The sequence below is a fragment of the Ursus arctos genome, chromosome X (genome assembly GCF_023065955.2).
Source record: "Ursus arctos isolate Adak ecotype North America chromosome X, UrsArc2.0, whole genome shotgun sequence".
In the NCBI taxonomy this organism is placed as follows: Eukaryota; Metazoa; Chordata; class Mammalia; order Carnivora; family Ursidae; genus Ursus; species Ursus arctos.
In genome coordinates, this window is record NC_079873.1 from 3,711,535 (window position 1) to 3,731,432 (window position 19,898).

A 19,898-nucleotide genomic window follows, 5' to 3' on the forward strand; every position below is an offset into this window, starting at 1 on the left:
GTATTTATCCGTGAGGAATACTGACTTGCTAACAAAATACGAGACCTAAATATATACCTGCACATTTCATTTTTTGTTGTTGTTGTTCATTACTCTGCTATAAAGTGACATTGAGATTCTTGTAGAGACGACTGACAAGACTTCATTTCGGAAAGAGTTGAGTGAGGTCCTGCTCACATTCCAGGTTGAGATATTCTCCTGTTAAGAGTCCACATACAACCCTGTGTGCAACGCACTAGCCCAGGGTTCACCTGCACGTTACCTGCTCCCCTATACTATTTAAGAAGCTGATGGTCTAGAACCTAAAGACAATATTGCCGAGGGAGCCATGGACTACGTGTGTTTGCAGGGGTCATAGGGGTCGTGTGAAAATGAGAGGATACATCTAGAATTGGTTCATGACTTGTCGCAAGCCCTCTGGCTACCAATGAAGGAGGGAGCATCTGAACATTAATAACAAATGAAATGAAAGCAGGCTGATCAGTACTTCATCCCAGGATGTCATAACTTACATCTCATCTTTTTTTATTTATCTGTTACTTTCCTATCATAAATCATAAAAAAACACAGATTTTTAGGCATTAATCTCTAGAAATGTTAAAAAAAATATATTCCATGAAGTGAGTTTCTTGAAAGAGAATTACTGGTTCAAAAGTTATGGACATTTAAAATTGTTTTCACACATACTGTTATACTGCTTTTCCAAAAACCTATGCAGCACTTGACAAAAATGCGTACCGAAAGAAGTCATGCATGCACGTTCTCTTCAGCACTGAATATTATTTTGTCTTTGCTAATATCATCAGTAAAATGGTGTTTGCTTTTATTAAATTGCATTAATAACTCTTAAGAAAATTACCTGGGAAACTCTCAGAAAGCCTTAGATCTGAATTCTGCTTTTTCCTTTTACACACTGGGCAATTTGGGTAAAGGATGAACCACTCCTGGCTTTATGTTTCCCATTTGTGACTTGGCACTTTGGAGAGCTATTATGTACACTCAGTGATAGAAAATGCACAAGCTTTTTTTTTTTTTTTAAAGATTTTATTTATTTATTTGACACAGAGACAGCCAGTGAGAGAGACAGCCAGTGAGAGAGAGACAAGCTGGGGGAGTGGGAGAGGAAGAAGCAGGCTCCCAGCAGAGGAACCCGATGTGCGGCTCGATCCCAGAACGCCGGGATCACGCCCTGAGCCAAAGGCAGACGCTTAACGACTGAGCCACCCAGGTGCCCCATGACAATGCACAAGCTTTAGTGCCAAGTGCCTGCTATAAAAAACTCATTCTCTGAATACCAACTAACATCATCTTCCTTACCATCATCACCACCACAAAGGTCATCATCATCATCTTCACTGCTATCATCAGCACCGTCATCATCATCATCATTACCACCACCACCATCATAATTGTCGTTATCACCATCACCACCACCATAAACACACCACCATCATCATCACCATCATCAACACCATCACCGTCATCATCACCATCATCCTTACAAGTTCATTGCTATCACCATCACCACCAGCACAAAAGTCATCATCATCACCTTCACTATCATCATCACCATCATTACCACCCCCACCATCACCATCATAATTGTCATCACCATCACCATCACCACAACCATAATCACATCACCATCATCATCATCACCATCATCAACACCATCACCATCATCACCATCATCCTTACATGTTCATTGCTATCACCATCACCACCAGCACAAAAGTCATCATCATCACCTTCACTATCATCATCACCATCATTACCACCCCCACCATCACCATCATAATTGTCATCATCACCATCACCACACCACCACCATAATCACATCACCATCATCATCATCACCATCACCACTACCATCAAAACCATCATCAACACCATCACTGTCATCATCACCGTCATCCCCATCACTTTGCTGTTATCACTATCACCACTACCATCAAAATCACCATCATCATCATCATCACCAGATGGTCAGTATCATCTCCATCATAATCACCACCACCATCATCCTCATTTCCATCATCTCTTCGCCACAATTATCAAAATCATCATCTATTATTATTATATCTATGACTACTATTACTGTCCATATTTATTTATTTATGGGTTGGTTGTGTCCTTGGGCCACTCTTTTGTCAGTGTTTCGTTTAAAACTTGATTTTAGGGGCGCCTGGGTGGCTCAGTCGTTAAGCATCTGCCTCCAGCTCAGATCATGATCCCAGGGTCCTGGGATCAAGCCCCACATCGGGCTCCTTGCTCAGCGGGAAGCCTGCTTCTCCCTCTCCCACTCGCCCTGCTTGTGTTCCCTCTCTTGCTGGCTGTCTCTCTGTCAAAATAAATAAATAAAATGTTTTTAAAAATAAAATAAATAAATAAAACTTGATTTTAAGGATCTATAGCTAACAATCCCTTGTTGTGTGTCTCTTAACTGTCTACAGATACACTTTGCAACTAGTTGTTCTTAGAGGTCACTCCGGAAATTTACTTTGGTCTAGGCTATATGGACCATGGTTTCTTTCATGGGTTTCATTTTTTTTTTTTTCCTATTTTTTTCTGATGGCAGAAAGGACTATTTGTTTATATTTGGTATAACAATTTTGGGGTCCAATTTTCTGAGACCCTATTTATGACTATTTTCCATATCATTAATCCTATCACTACCATCACATAAAGAGTCCTATAATTAATATACAAACATATCCTGTTACGACTATTATATGACAAAATCTTTGTCGGTACTACACTCACAGTCATTGAAGTTCAAATTCTTGGGGCCCATCCCCAGAACTGATGAGTTAGAGCAGCCTGGCTGGAGCCTGGGAGTCTGCCTATGAAAAAGTTCCTGGTTAGTTCGAGAACAACTGTGCTACAGCCTGCAACTCTGAGCTCTGCCATCCTGTGCATTAACTAGAAGATACCCAAATGACTTCTTGAAGATTTCCCTTTACATCAAGGGTCAGCACACTTTCTCTATAAGTGGCAAGAGGATAAGTATTTTAGACTTTGTGGGCCATAGGCCCTGTTTTGCAGCTATTTGACTCTGCCATTGTACTATGAAAGCAGCCACAAAAATTAGGCACATCAATGGGTAGGGTTCTGTTCCATTAACCTTTTTTGCAAAAACAGGCAGCAGCATGATGGATTCTGACTATGAGTCATATCATCCCCTCTTGTTTCACATCTCTGAAAGGAACTGAGGCCCTCTTTTCACTAAACACTCATCCTGGTTGGGTTTCTCAATTTTCATAAGATCCCATCTGACCAATAGTCGCTGTAGCTCAGTTGATGATGGGATCATGCCACCATGCAGTTAACTGACCACAGCAGTGACTGCACTTTGGATGCTTGGCAAAGCCAAGACTTCAAATTCCCTCACTCAGTCTCTTAAACCACACGCAGCCAAGAGAATCAATATTAACATCAGCCTCCAGGATCCATCTTTGACCACATTGTCCCCTCCACCTGGAGTCCCCCTAACCCACCAGTTTGGCCAACTACTGTCCTTCAAAGTTCTCCTTAAGGTACTCTGACCTCTGAGTCTAGAAACATGTTCCTCCCAGATGTTCCCATATCTCCCCAACTGTTCACCTCACAGCACTAATTATACGAAATGGTAATTCTGGTTCATCATCTATCCTTTCACCTCCCCCATATGATCTGCAAGGGAGAAGATGGTACCACATTCAGCAACGTGGCCAATTAGAACATGCTCTGTAAGGATGCACTGAATGAACAAATGTATAAACTGCACTTTTGCTAATGTCAGGGGCTCATAAAGAAGGAAATGTTAACAAACAAGTCAAAGAAATGCAATGAAGTAAGGGTCTTGCTGGTACCCACTGGACTGACAGAGCTGCATGAGAACTGAAGACCAGGTTTTACCACCATCCTGAGAACTGACCCAGAGAAGCTGAGTGGGATCTCCTGTGCTTCTTGCAGAATTCCCTAGATACCACCTTGTCAGCCATATGCCCAGTGTCCCACAGTGCAGCTCTCACCACGCCCTTCCCCCTGCTAAAGGCTTGGGCTGAGATGTGCTCAAATTCAATTTCAGTTCCCCTGGATCAACTCTCTAAATTGGGTACTCCTTCAGTAAACTTAACCCATTAGCTAGAATGCTTAAAAGAAACAGTAGATACAGTAGGTTACACGCTGTCCTAAGCAGTTTGGTCCGTTTCAGGGCACGTTTTCCACCTGGAGTTATAGCTCATGCTACCCCGACTTTGCCATCAGAGGCCAGCTTCCAGATCCAGACGTCCCTCTGGGGTGCAGTACCCAGTGTGGTCCTGCCTCAGCGTTGTCTGAATACAAATGCCCTGATGTGTAAGACGTTCCTGTCACTTTATCACTCTATGTCATGAAAGGGTCCCCATGCTTACAAAACAACAGCAACAACTCATAAACAAGGCTTCCCATTTCCAAATCCTTGGGTTCTTCTTTGGAGCTAAAAAGGAAGAACCATCCTAGGTAACGCTTTTCCGCCCCTGAAACCATACCAGTCATTCTCATCTAGTTTCTATCCCAAATATGATGGAGGGTAATGGACATCAGTGGGTTTTGCCTGCTTAGCATCCTGTTTTCTTTTGGGGAGCTACCTTGCCTACATCAATTCCAAGGTAGGTCCTTTTGGACTCACCCATCCCTCTGCCCATTCAGAAATGTATGCTGAGGCCATGACAATCCAAGGGTGTTTCCCCCCTAGATAAGGAAACTGGTTTGAGTTGGCCTCTGACCCCAACTGGGACAGTGGCATCATCCCCAGGCCAATGTGCTTCTCTGAGCTCAACGGTGATATCACAGGGAAATGCTAGTGACTTTTTTTTTTTTTTTTTTTTTGGCCCCATATGGAAACAGCATCACAGAAAACAAAAGAACGCCAATGGTTAACCAAAAGTGTCAGGTTACAAATAGCAGTGATTCAGCCCCAAATCCAGGTGGCTTAAAACAACATGAATTTATTGTCCCACTGTATTGCATGACAGATGTATGAAATTACGGAGTTGTCCTGCAACACAGTCAGACAATAAATTCCTCTTGATGTCTGACATTACGGAGTCAGCAGGGCTGGTTACGTCTCTGGAGTCTGGGGGACCACGATGTCTCTCTCTGTCTCAGTTGTTAATTTCTGGTGGTTTCCAGTGATCCTTGGAGCTCCCTGGCTTGGAGATCCTTCCCACCCATCTCTGCCTCCGTCTTCACATCATGTTCCGTCTACGTGTCTCTGTCTGTCTTCCTCCCTCTGTCTCCTCTTGTAAGGACACCACTCATAATGGATTTAGTGTCCTTCCTAATACAGTCTGACCTCATCTTACCTTGATTACATCTATTCAAAACCTTATCCCCAAAGCAGCTGTCGTTCATAGGTTCCAGGGATTAGGACTTCAACACATCCTTTTGGGGGCACACAATTCCACCCATAACACAGAGCAACTCAAAAACCCCTTGACAAGAGAGAAGTTTGAAGGATTAATAGCCATGCCATGATCTGTCAATGTTTTTAAAAGATTCTAACGGATATTCTACAGCCTTAGGATGACAATTTCAAATCTCGTAGACCCCAAATTTCTCTCGGGCTGGGACCTCATAATGTGTCCTCGGAGGTAACTCATTTCGATGATGAGGATGTTGCTGTTGGTGACAGTGACGACAGCAACAGTAAAAATCACAACCAAGAATGAAGCAGAACAAAATGCTGGAGGAAGCTATTTTCCCCTAAGTCTAGAGAAAGCCTTCTAAGATGATGATTCTTCTCATTTCAATGATTCTAACCTGTGACCTTTAATTAATTTCTTGGAAAGGAGTCCAGCACCATTAAATCAGATCATAGTCGACGGTATTTTGGTATTTTAGGTATTTTAGGGAAACGTCAGCAAACAGACTTAAGCCCGGCTGCAACTGGTAAAGATGACGCCGGCGACATCGCGCGGGGAGATCTGAGCCACAGCGACAAATCGCTCCGCCCCGGGTGTGTGCAGACGGTGTGTCACAGGAAGCAGACGGATCCTGTTTGCTACTTTCTAAATCTTGTCGTAAACGAGGATACTACTCCTTTACAAAATTAGGAGAACACGTGACTTTTAGGCACAATATATATAAGCCAAGAGTTTTATGTGTTTGCCAAACACACACACAAACAAATCTAACATCAACTCTGGGTGTATTGAGGACACGTGTTGTGACTGAGAACAAATGCACCCCTACTGGGGGACGTGAGCAGGAATCCCGGTTACCAAGCTCTCCGTATAAGAACAGATCAGCCATGGGCAGTCTATGCACAGTGAGCCAGGAAGGGGGACGGCAGGGTCTCAAAGCCACTTGCAGGAGGAAGTGACACTGCCATGGAGGTTTGCAAAAGACGGCACAGAAAGGGTGTTAACACCTGGTCTTCAAAGATTTTGCAAGCAACAGAGTGAGAGAAAGAAACTTCCCAAATTGCTCCAGCTCTGTGGGTAGAGACTTGACACGTAGAGATCACCAACCCTTCTAACAATGAGGTGAACTCTCTCCTGAAGCTGCAGAAGTCTTTCCGGGCCAGGTTCAAAACCAGTTGCATGGTCAGGGGCTTCTTACTCCTTCATTTGTGACAGGCAGTCCAGTCGACAGACAATGCCTTCATTCCTTTATCTCGCCAATGCCCCCCTGCCTATAAACGGTTTACAGTCGACTGCGTGTACGCGTATTTGTTACGTCTGCCCGTCTCTCAGCGCGAGCCTGATAACAGCAGGGACTTTGTTCTGTTGGCGACCGTCTTGCTTTGTGAGTTTCAGCTTTGCTCATACCAATGCCACTTTGAGGATGGCTGGGTGCAGGGAGGCACTGGGAATGTATCAGGAGTCCCGGAGGGGTCCCTGGCAGCTTGGCTGCTGTTCCTTGTCCGTCTCTGTCCCCGGGGTGTGCGTGGCAACCAGGAGGCAATGCCCAGAGCACAAAAGATGACGAAGAATAGTTGTAGAAGGTATAAATAAATGAATTTTTTTTTTAAGCTCTACAGTCTACAAGGGGTGTAGAGATGTAAAATGATGTTTGCATCAAACCTCTAAGAACGCACGGGAGGACGGATGTCCTGCTTGGTTTCATCACTTACTCCAGATAAACTTTGACAATGATATTCAACATGCCAAAATCCCTTTCTTAAAAAAAAAAAAAAAAAAAAAAGGATGGGGGTGCCTGGGTGGCTCAGTGGGTTAGGTGTCTGACTTCAGCTCAGCTCATGATCTCAGGGTCCTGAGATCGAGCCCCATGTCAGGCTCCCTGCTCAGTGGGGACTCTGCTTCTCCCTCTCCCTCTGCCTCTCCCCCACCTCAAATAAATAAATAAAATCTTTAGGGAAAAAATGGATGAAACACAAACAACTTGTGCTACACTGGAATTTGAGCTCATTATTATGTGATTTAAGGCTCAAAAAGAAAGATCTAGTCTACGTTGATATATTTTAAACATTTAAATTTTCTTGGGAAAGATGCTGCTTTCTCTCCGTGGTTTGCTAGTATTTTTTGATCTAAACTATTTTTAAATATGCGAAGTTAATATAACTGTTGCATATTATCTGGATGGATACATGACTCAACATAGTGATGAAAGGATTTCAGTAGATAAAAAATTGGGGCGGAGACAAAGCTTTTAATAAATGATTTTTTAAAAATTTCAGGTGATAAAAGTACACTGGAATTAGATAAGAACCGAATCTTATGTTCTTTGACTTAACCTCACCGCAGAGTCTGCTGAGAAGAAAAATGTGCATTAGACTTCCTCGGGATGCAATTCCAGTTATGAATCCTCCAATGTCAAAAATGGAGCCATGCAAAAAACACCCAAGTGGGTGCTTTGCATGTTACATTATACTATCAATGCACCTTTCTATCGTTTTGTTAGGTTTTATCTCTCCCTGCTTCCCATTTTTGCACTTTTTATGTCTTGGCCCATCTAGAGAAGCAATAAACAAGGAGCTTCCTTTGGGGGATGCAGAAAGCATTTCCTCACTGCACAACATATGTGTGTGTGCCTTGTGTATTCGTGTCAGGATGGGTGGAAAACTTTCCACCGTGCATCCTTGATGGAAAACATTCACTTACAGAATACCTGCCTTTTTTTTTTTTCTCTTGAAATCCTAAAGAACTCCCTGAATTCTTCTGCCCGCTGATCCCTTTCTGAAGCTCGAGTTTTGTTGGGGATCATTCATTTTCCAAGCAAAGAGCTTACATTTCCTTGTTACCACCACTTGGACTGGTTCAATGCCTTGGGTACGGTAAGTGCGAAGAGTCATTTTTCAAATCAATAATTTTTATCTTTTTTTTTTTTCCAAGTCAATACTGTTTAGATGAGTCAGCTAAAGGGGTTCTCAAGAGAGTACGGATTGAAAGAGGGAAGAAAACACAAAGAATCAGAGTTGAGATCAGGAGAGCAATGGGTGACGTGGCTTGAGGTGGGATGAAAGTCAACGCGTAGCCAGTGGAAGGGATGTTGGGGGAATACTGGGTGATCCCTTTGGGATGCAGAGACGATTAGGTCCCGAAACAGAATGGAGCAGGATGGAGCTGAAGGCATCCATTTAAGGAAGAAAGAGGGTTAATGAACATTTTCCTATCTTGTAGAAACATACCACAAAAGCTCCTTTGCTTGAGAAGAGTCAAAACTTCATGCGTTCCTCCCTTTCTGATGGGAACGCCCTCTCCCCATAGGGCCGACCTGAGTATTCTGCTCAGGACCACATTCCCAGCAGACAAGAGGCTGTTCCGCTTAGTGGAGACATCAGAGTGCTTGGGATTTCAGCGAGGACAGAACAGTATAGTAGTTCCCATGTTCCATTTGACTTTAACAAAAATCATAACACATTTGATCTTAATTGAACTGCGGTATCTTTTGTTGGCTTTCCTCGAACACCTTACACACACACACACACACACACACTCCATACACCTTCACGGTCTAAATACCCAAACTAGATATCGAAATCTAACTGGATTTTTTCCCCATTTAAAAAAAAATCTGCTTCGCGTTTGTGGAAACCTATTTCTCCGAACTGAAATACAGGATATCCGATTGAATTAATAAAATAGAGACCCCTCATCTTCATTTATCTTAACAAGTATTAATAGGGGAATAGATTACTCAGACTTCCCCCCCACCCCGGTCGCCTGCGAGTTCCCTGTGTGATCTGTAGGTCTGACTTATCTACGTAGGGCCACTGTTTTGCATCTCATACACCCTCCGCGGTCCTGGAATCCAAAGTTAAGGAAATCCCTCCTGCTCACGTTTGCTGCAGTTTGGATGTCAATGCACCAGGGACAAGTGTTCTTACAGAGGAGGAACGTGAAACAAACCCAATATGAAAAGAGCCTGGTTTAGAACCAAAACACCCAGTAGGAAGGCAAGTGCCTACTCCCAACCATCGTATCCGAGAGACGGAATCTTCTGGTGACCGATCACGTAAGGAGATTCATATTAAATTCACATGAAATCAAATGTATAACATATTGACCTTTTTCATTTCATCATTTCCAAAGTTATACTGTTAATCATAATTGATAATGATCCAGGGGCTTAGTCCAAAATTGCTATAACCTGAAACAGCATTCAGGAGGTATACCAGGAGTGTTGTTATTACTAATAGCCAAGGTCACTCAATATTGAGAAGGGTGACTATCTCAGCCAAGACAATATGGAAAATAAATGACCGTGTCCAGACTAGTGATATCAGTTGGCAAAAAATAAAGCTATCTGGTGTCCTGGAGGCAAGAGTACGCAAGTAAATAATGAGCAAATTGTTGGAAACGGACAGCTTATAGCAGACCAGTCGCGTGCCCAGTTTCCATCTTAAACGTTCTTTTCAATATTGTTTATGATATGCACCATATGGCAAGTCGGGTTTTTAACACGTTTTACGTAATCGAAAGTTGTTGTAATTGTGAGAAACATCTAAGTTGCAAATGGGATGGAGTTCGAGTTCATCTGATGGAAAATAAGGGATTAGTCTCTTCTTAGGGGAATGATTTTGCTGTAGTTCCCAAACAAGTAGAATTCACGCTACCCAAATAGTATTTTCTAAACATTTATGATCCCTCAACCCTCAACAAGGGTATGATTCTACGTTCAAGTGGGCACAATCTTCTAAGCTGGGAGAGACGCATGTTATCAGAAATCCACTCCAGTTGAACCGTCTTCAAAAAATACTAAATTCCTTTCCATGAATCCCTGTCGGGGAGATATTTGTTTAATCACCTTTCATAATTATCTTCCCGCACAAGCTACGTCTACACAACGTCAAACTTCCAGGTGACACACGAAAATGGCAAGCACTGAACTGTTTTCACCTCGTTGGATGCTGATGTGGACTGGTCAAAACGTCAGGCTCACTGTGCAAACTCAAGTTTTACTTTGTCACCTGGGTTGTGCCACTATCTGCATACAATTGGACTATGTGTGACTTGATGAGAAGAGAGAGGAAATTCATTTCTCCTTTATCTCACATAAAAAAAAAAAAAGGCTACTATTGTCTTTGGATGTTCTAAGGCACTCTTCCAAGGAATGAATTTTAATGCTTTCTTGATGATTAATTTCTGTAACTCACATAGGATGCTGAAAATTCATTTCACAATCGAGGCTGAAAAAGACAGAGCTTAGGAATAAAGCAAAGCAGAATCGTTGTCTGCTCTTTGTAAACAATTGTATTCCCTCTAAATTCCCTTTTATTAAAGCCATACTCAGTCTCGTCAGAAATGACGATCCCTTGCTCCTATTCCTTAAGCTGACCCCTCCAAGATTACAGTAAATAATTATGTTATAGACAAGAAGCATGTATCACGCATGGGATTGATATTTATATTAGACCCCACATGCACATGCAATTTTGCTGATGCATTCGGGTTCCCTTTGTGATGATTAATTATGTTCCACTAACGTCGGAGCCGAGAGAGGTTATGCGTGCAGGATACGAGGGTAAGCACTTTATATGGATTAATGCCTTAACCTCCCAGCGCATCTCAATCAGACGCACAAGGAAATGGGAGGCACGTACAAGCCAAGTGATCTGTCTTTGGCCCCTCAGCTGGTAAGGGGACAAGATGGCATTGAAACCCAGTCTGGGGGCTCCTGGGTGGCACAGCGGTTAAGCGTCTGCCTTCGGCTCAGGGCGTGATCCCGGCGATCTGGGATCGAGCCCCACATCAGGCTCTTCTGCTGTGAGCCTGCTTCTTCCTCTCCCACTCCCCGTGCTTGTGTTCCCTCTCTCACTGGCTGTCTCTATCCCTGTCAAATAAATAAAATCTTTAAAAAAATAAATAAATAAATAAAAATAAACCCAGTCTGGCACTGAACCGGAGGAGGGAACCAAATTTACGTTAAAAAGCATGAAGAATCAAAAAAAAAAAAAAAAAAAAAAGCATAAAGAATCAGTTTGCCCAGAACAGATCGGATCTTGAGGTCTAGAGAGGAAGAGTGGGGGGCCCAAAATATTTTGCTACCATAGGTGCAAACAGGACAAGAAGCCATTTAGAGGGACGGCTGCCATTGTGAGTGAGGTTTAATGGACAGAAGAGGACAGCTTGTAGGTCATCCATGGACATTGACTCTGGAAATTCGTTTTAGACACCTGGGTAAATTTAAATGTCCCTTTATTACGTCCCTGTGTAAAATCACCATGTTTCCTAACTACGGCATTTAGGATTTGCCCTGACGCCGTAATACAACAGCGGACAAAAAGGTTGAGTGTGTGCAGTATAGAGTTAATGCCTCAAATCTGCAGTGTCTGACCACAAACTAGGGCCAGGATCGTCTTCTTGGTACCCCTGGCGGAGAGCAGCACGTTTTAACTCCCCAGCATTCAGATAAGAGTGTTTTTGTATCAGTAATACTTGAGATTGAAAGGGAAGCAAAGAGTCTCAGAAGGAGTAGGGGTTCCGAAGGCTCAAAACGAAACAATTTTTCAGCGATTACTTTGTTTTCAGTTAGGGTAGAGACTTGACTATGCATTTCAAACCGTACTGTAACACACTGCCACAAATGTTGCAGCTTCCAAAAGCAGCCAACAGGTATTATCTTACGGTTTTGTAGGTCAGAATTGCATGGGGCTAAAATCAAGGTGGCAAGCGTGGTTGGGCGGCTTTCTGGAGCCCTCGGGAAGAATCCATTTCCCGGTCTTCTCTAGTTTCCAGAAGCTGCCCACAGTCCTTGCGTCTTGGCTCCACCCCATCCTGGAAGCCAACAAGGCTAGTTGTGTCTTTACTGCATTGTTGCACGGTGGCTCTGGTGTTTTGTGTCTCCCTCTTCCAGAATCCAGGGAGGGTCTTTGTTCTTCAATACTGGGCCCACCCAGGGAATCCAACATACGCTCCCTTTATCGTCAAGTCAACCGACAAGCGAATATAATTCCACCTGCAAGCTAAATTCATTCCCCTTTGCCATGGACGGTCACAGAGTCATAGGTTCTAAGGACTAGGATGGAGACAACTTAGGGGAGTCCTTATTCTGCCTCCAAGTGTCTGTCTCCCAAAATTGTATCTGTTGCAATCGTTCACATCTAAAGTATGCCTGGCACATAGTAGATCCTCGGAATTATTTTTGGCAGCAAAGTCAAGTTGTGCCTGCTCGTCACCTGCACTCTTTTGGTGATGCAGAAAGATCAGTGTAAGAAACTGAAGTATCAGAGTGGAAATTTTAATTCTGAAGATCCAATACTGTGTCTACACTGTCAAATAAATGCATTGATATGATACGATAGCCCATAAAGGGAGGTCTTTGGAGGAATCAGCATGATGCCATCATTTCATGTGTTATGAAGGATGGGGAGTTTATTCATTAAGTGAATAACCCATAATTAAATATCTGAAGCTGCACACTGATTCTCAAATGGATACAAATATTACAAAAAGAAAGAAAAGAAACCAGAAAGTTCCTGAACCAAAACGCTGTGATTTGTTTGTACAAACATGGAGGCATGGACCTTCACTCACCAGCAAAGTGCCAACATTTATATATTGTAGGAAAACAGATCCTACCCCTTCAGCTCCTACTGGATTTCTGATCCTCTTGTCAAGATATTGTAGGCAAACACTCTCTGAAAATCCTGACACTATAAACAGGTGGCTCTAGGTTTATTCTTAAGGTTCGATGGCTTTTCTATTGGGGTAGCATTTTTATATTCCCAAATTCCTATTCGGGACTGCCCCGCAAGGAAAGGGCCAAATTGTTTATGGTTTCGGGCCACACGACTGCACATTCACGGTGGTCCTGTCATCAGGGAGGTTATTGATTTTTCTCCGTGGGTGGTCTCCTTTGGCTCAGCCCCTCCTGGAAAGCACGTGGCGGGGAGCACACGTCGCTGGGAGGGGACCACGTGCAGTGGCCAGCTCCTGGACACCAGCACGGCAAGTACATTGGGAGAGCCATTTTAATCATGTATCCTGCTTTGTTCTCCCCGCCCTTTTCTGCCTTTCCTTCTTTTGGCTTTTTATTTGCATAGCTGATGACGAGAAAGACCACGACCCAGGCGGCTTCTGAAGTGAGACGTCTCATCGGTTTTCGGTGCGTGAGCCTTGCCCACACTTACGCACAAGGCGAGCACGGAGAGAGCTCAGCGCGCCACGTGCAAATACAGCAGGCGAGTGTCACCTTCACTCCTGAACGTCGCATGCAGACCGAGACCTCACAAGATAATTGTGTGATCTGTTACCATAATGACAAGGGCCAGCCGCCAGAGACTACTCACATAATTAAGCACCATCTTCCCATTTCGTTTCTCTGGGCGTTCTCTGTGATCTTGACAACACACAACCCTGGCCTGGTGTTTCAAGACACCCTACGCGAGCTACCTTGCAGCATTTACGTGCAGGAAGCGCAGTATGGCGGCTTCAGGGCAACTTTGGGGATCGTGGATGATGTAACCCTATATTTCAGACCTTCAGCCAAATCTTAACTGAGAATCATTCTCCAAGGATTAAAGGGAAAAAAAAGAAAAGAAATTTCTCCCCTAAAAGTTACAAAGGACACACTGTAGTTTCTACAGTCGATGATGTCTATGATTCCTGTAAATTACTTCTTTTAATTCCAGGAAGATTTACATTCCCGGGTTTTCTCTCTCCTTGTCTAAAAATAGCACGTGCAAATGGTAAATGAGAAATGTGTTCACATTGTAGTATAACTTTAGTCTGGTTAGCCTTTCTAAAAAAATGCTTTTAATTTGAAACCTACACAGAGAAGGAGATAATCGAATTTTACTACCATTGGATTAAGTTAATAAATCAGACATCATTGTAAGATTTTCACTGCTGTGTTATTGAAAACAAAGGAGCCATTTTGTTCAAGCAAGCACATTATTTCCTAATGTAACCAGAATCATCTAAGGACACCCATTTGCCGTTTGATTGCTGTGAATATCGGGAGGAAACAAGGTGCAAATTGATGTTAGCAACACAGATTCTAAACAATGAAATCCAACCACTTTCATGAAATATCCCTTGCTTCTGTATTTAAAACAATCAGTGGTTTTTCTTTCAAGACTCCATAAAAAGAAAGAAAGAAAGAAAGAAAGAAAGAAAGAAAGAAAGAAAGAAAGAAAGAAAGAAAGAAAGAAAGAAAAAGAAAGGTTGGTTCTGAGGAAGGAAGGAAGGAAGGAAGGAAGGAAGGAAGGAAGGAAGGAAGGAAAAGGAAAGGAGAGGAGATAGGAAGGAAGAGGGGAAGGAAGGAAGAGGGGAAGGAAGGAAGCTAAAATCTTAACCTATTAAAGCAGAGGAAACCATGCCTTATAATCTTCAGTTTGCTAACTCGAGTATGACAATGTTCTTAATTCTGTTGTTTTCTATAGATTTCATTTTCCTTTATAGATGATGCAGGTGTACTATGTAACCCTCTACGGCCACGCTGGTGAGCGACTGCCAAGAAACCCTGTAACCACACTGAAGATGCAATAGGTGATCATAATTAAGTCATTAATTATAGCGTTGTCCATTTCCTACATGCTCAATGAACACAAGTGTCATGATTTATAAGTCAGGGCAACAGCTGCATTCGGAATACGAAAAAAAAATGACTGGGTTATAGAAAAAAAAAAATCGTGCACAAGACATTCTAAACACCTCTTGGCAAATCTGACACCCTAGTAAGCAGCGGCTGTTTTCTGTTTAAATAAAGTACTTACCATCTTCCGTGGGCACGTAGATGTTTAAGTAAAGGCAGTCTTCGTTCTGATCTTGAACATAGGTCATTAAAGTATCCAAATTGGCAGTAAACCAGATGGGCAGCATATCGTGCAATAAAGACCTCTCGTCTAGGTGTTGGGGGCACACAGCAGCGAACTGGGTGGCATTTCGAACTCCAGTCCATGATGATGGGGGTTCTGGGGGCTGAAACCGCCTCTCTCCAGTGGGAGGAGAGGCATAGGGGACCCCCAAGTATTGCTCCACTGGACCCAAAATCTCATTGGGCAATGGTGTTCTTAGGCCCCGGATTTTGCCATAATTTGTGTTGACGACTGGATACTGTGCTTGGCTGTCAATGAGCGTGAACCGAATGGCAAGAGCAGTTATCCACAGGAGGACATTGGAGTTCAACATGACGCAGACTGGCGTGAAGAACAGTGGCAGCCATAACAGTCCCTTGGGTCTCGACATTGTTCACTGCCACATCCGCAGGGGTCCGTGTGATATGACTCCAAGCAGACAAAGCCGGGAAGGAAGCCTGCAGACAGAGAGGGCTTTCCAGGGAGCAAGAGACCCAGGAGAGGAGCCTCTGCGATGGGTCATAGACAGAAACCGAGGTTAAGAACACGCCCAGCTGTTTTCTCGGCAGCCCATTGCGGGAGAGAGCAGCCCTCTCTTAATCCTGGAAGGGAATTCCAGCAGGTGTGAGGCTCCCAGGACGCGGTGACCATCCGACACCTCCCACGGACAAGGATTCCTTAGGAAAACTCCAAGGCAGAGCAGTCCGCCTAATGGGGAAAGAAAGAAGATGAGAATAATGAAGCAAGGGAAGCCACGCAACCCCCATTTCTTCCATGCAACCCTCAACATCGCTCAATGAAACGCTCATTCACTGATGCATCTGTCTCCCCACGTCTCCATGGAGAAGAATCCAGCAAGAACATGACTTGTCTTTAATTCTCGCTGGCCACCCCATTATCTGGAACAATGCACAACATTTAGAAAATACTCAACAAGTCTCTGTAAACAAATTCCCAAAAGTAACGCGTGTTGTTCAGATAACTAACGATGTCTCCCAATTCGCTCTTTACAAAGACCAGCCAATGGATAGGTACCCTCAAAACACTTTCTCAGGTGTGTAAGGAAAATGCCACTTCTCCCTAAGGGGATATGCACGGAGCCTATCAACGTTTTTCAGGATGAGGGAAGGAGAAATGTGGGCTGGGGGCCAAACCGGATTTATGACGTGTGGCTATTTATCAGATACGCAAAGGGAGCATGACCTAATGGAAAGGGCGTAGGCTCTGGATTCTAATCCTTCTCGGGTACTCAATGGCACATACCATTAGGCTACACACATCGTCACCCTGAAACCCCAATTCCTCATGAAAACTGAACAAGACAGAACATGTCACATCGAGGCTGTAGTATGTCCCAGCGGCACATCATTCATAACTAAAACCGTTGATAACGGCCAACCCGACTTTCACATAAGACACGCACAGTAAACCTTTCACCCTGCAGCCCATTATACTGATTTTTGTTCATCTGTTTGTGTAGCCCATTGTAAATTTTGTTGAAGATTTTATTTATTCATTCATTCATTCATTCATTCATTCATTCATTTGACAGAGAGAGCACAGAGGGAGAGGGAAAGGGAAAAGCACACTCCCTGCTGAGCAGAGAGCCCAACGCAGGGCTCAATCCCAGGACCCTGAGATCATGACCTGAGCTGAAGGCAGACACTTCATCAACTGAGCCCCCCAGGTGGCCCCAAGCAGCCCACTTTAAAAGCTGACGGTACATTTGAGCTACCGTCCTGTTGACTGTGATCATCCAGACTCGTCTCCATGTAGATGTTATGACTCTCACTAGATAAATCATTGCTCTTATGACAGTAAAGAATGCTGTGCGTGAGTGGGACACTATTGTCAATGACCCATTAGGGATACAAAACATTACACGACGTGTTGCAAACAGTATACCTTTAAATAGTGTTCTTCTACTGAAAAACAGACAAACATGCGTGAAAGATGTTGTGGGTGATTCTGAGTATTTCTGGGCTAGTGTATAATGACACATTCAAGTGGACAGTTGAGCAGTTCTTCACTAATATGTCACTGAGATCATTTTTTTTTAAAGGAAACATATGGGAGCTGGATCTGTCATGGAGCTATGGGGGGAATTTCACCTCTGGGGGAAATTCCATAGTCCCTGACATCCTGGGCCAAGTTCATCAGAGCTGAGTGATAATGCGCTCCAAGTCTGGGTTGTAACACTGAAAGTGAAAAATAGCATCACAGAAAACAGTGGATATATCTACTTGCTTCTATCTTTGAATTCTGCTGTAGACCACATTTGGATTTCTGCCACACCGTGATCCAATTTCTGAATAATTAGGAGGCAGACAAGAACAAGAAAGAGGTGATGACATGTTTGGAACTTTTGTTTTCCTGAAAGCTCTTCTGCTTTTGAACCAGCATTAGCTCTTCCTTCTGGAAGCTTCCTGGCGATAAAAGGAGACGCTATTAATCTGAGAGTCTGACGCACCTGGGTCTTCAAATGCTACCTCTGTGAGCTGAGGGAAGTGAGCCGAGCTGCCTGGGATTTAGGTAAATGGTGTATCGTACCTTCTTCATGGGGTGTGGTGAGCAGGAATGAGGTGATATGCAAAGGCGTAAGGCAGAGACATTGCCCTCTCAATAAACACAAAATGCTAGGATTTGAACACAGGTGTCCTCAAAAGAATCCTGGGTACAGAGACAAAATGCACAGGCTCCGACGTCAGCCCAGGGTTGGTGCTGAGCAAGTCAAGAGCAAGGAATTTAAAATCTTCGAGCCTCCCGTTACTGATCTGTTTGTAACTGTTTGAGAATGAAATGAGATTGTCCACAGGAGGCAGCATGCAGTTCATGGAATGCAGAGCTCAGCAGATGTGGGACTCAGTTGGCGGGTTTATGTCAGGACTTACAAAGTTAGTGCCATTGGGAAATGCTGGCCCACTCAACACTTCTCCAACTCGGTGTGGATAAGAGTATCTATGAATCACGTATGTGTTACAGGTGCATAAGCGGGGCTCACGCCTACACTTCATGCTGAGTCCATGCTGAATCCATGAATCAAGTCTCTCCTCTGCCCAAATCTACCTCCGCCAGGAGGGTTCTGAGAGCCAGAGAGAGATCATGGACCAGCAGTATCTAGAAAAAGGTGCCCAGAGGATGTGAGCACTTTCTAGGTAATGTGCATACGTTCAAGGCTATCTTACTCATTTCCTCACTCTTTGAAATTTGGCTATTTTGCACACAGGTCACACAATCAGAAGCCAATGGTTTCTGAACCTTGGCACTGTTGACATTGTGGACCATATAGTTCTTTGAGGTGGGTGCTATCCTGTGCCCTGTACGGGGTGGAGAAGCCTCTCTGGTCTCCACTTACTAGATGCCCTAACTCTTCCCCATCCAATTTCAACCATCAACGATGTCTGCAGACATAGCCGAGTGACCCTTGGGGGCTGCATCACCCCAGAGTGAGAACCACACATGTGAGTCATCCAGCATGGGATTCTGGAGGCCACGTAAATGATTAAGTATCTGTGGGTACAAGTAAAGATTATGGGGTGGGGGTGTGTGTATGTGTGTGTCACACATTCAAGTATTTGCCAACTGTAAAGGTTTTAGCAGTACAAGTCATAAAGAATTTTAAAATAAATCTATTAAATATGCACCATAATCATTAAAAAAAACCATATACATTTAACCAACCAATACACTTGGGGACAAAAAAAAGCAAAGACTTCCCATGTAAGCCTCACATACTGTGAAGTATTTCTCAAGGGGCGAAATGTTGTTATATATGCATATAAACATAGAGATTTAGTATATATTATATATTACATATCCTTATATACATATATCTCTTCCATATATTATACATATTTTTTATTTTCCCAAAATGAAAAAGGCACACTAGAAAAGGAAATAGCTAAAGAAAAAATTTTAATAAAAAAAAAAAAAAAGGAAAAGCACCCTTTCATTGAATACATACGATTTGAAAGTGAAGAAGGGCTTTCTAGCATGCGTTCTCGGCAAGGTGGTTTTGTGCCCCGCTCAGACTGGCATTTCGACGTGATTTATAACTCGATTGGGTATTTTAGGATGATTCTCTACAGGGCAGTCATTCTGCCTGAGATTGTAATTAAGACAAGGCTCAAACTATGCAAGCATATCAGAATATAAATGGGTCCGAAAAAAGTCGCAACGCATTTCTCCCCAAAGTGTGTATCCCTCAAACGGAGATTGGGTTCATGTTCAAATGTGTGTTTCGTTACGAAGAGCCCAGACCAAACTTATTTTGGTATTTTGAGCCAACAAGGAATAAAGTCACGTCTCCCGGGCACTCAAGGTCTTTCCTTTCCAGGCGGTGATGAATACATTAGAGGACAGAGAACTCTGTGGAGGCATCTTCAAAAACCCAACCTCCTGTCCCCCCAAAAAAGGGACAGAGGATGAATGAGCCGGAAGCAGCCATGCTCCGTGCTGCTCTCAGCTACACGGAAGGCCTGAGAGTCACGGAGAGATCTGCCTCCAAGAGTCACTTTGAAGAGTCACTTTTATCCAATGTTATCAAGCATCAGGACAATAAGAATACAAGACTCTGGTCCTTGCCCAAATTAATGAGCTGGTACAATAATCCTCCTATACCATTTACTATACCAAAATCCTATGACCGCCATTTCTCGAACTGTGTGCAAAC

General features: G+C 43.4%; 1 protein-coding gene across 3 annotated transcripts in view; it reads right to left on the minus strand.

Moving 5' to 3' along the window:
• LOC113240804 (neuroligin-4, X-linked) overlaps positions 1-19,898 on the minus strand; it is a 327,232-nt gene that overhangs the window by 213,527 nt on the left and 93,807 nt on the right. For all 3 annotated transcript variants that reach the window (XM_057309949.1, XM_057309938.1, XM_057309948.1), the window contains exon 4: positions 15,146-15,934. In XM_057309949.1, coding sequence (XP_057165932.1) covers positions 15,146-15,617 — 472 coding nt within the window. In that variant the 5' untranslated portion in view covers positions 15,618-15,934. The remainder of the gene's footprint in view (positions 1-15,145; positions 15,935-19,898) is intronic.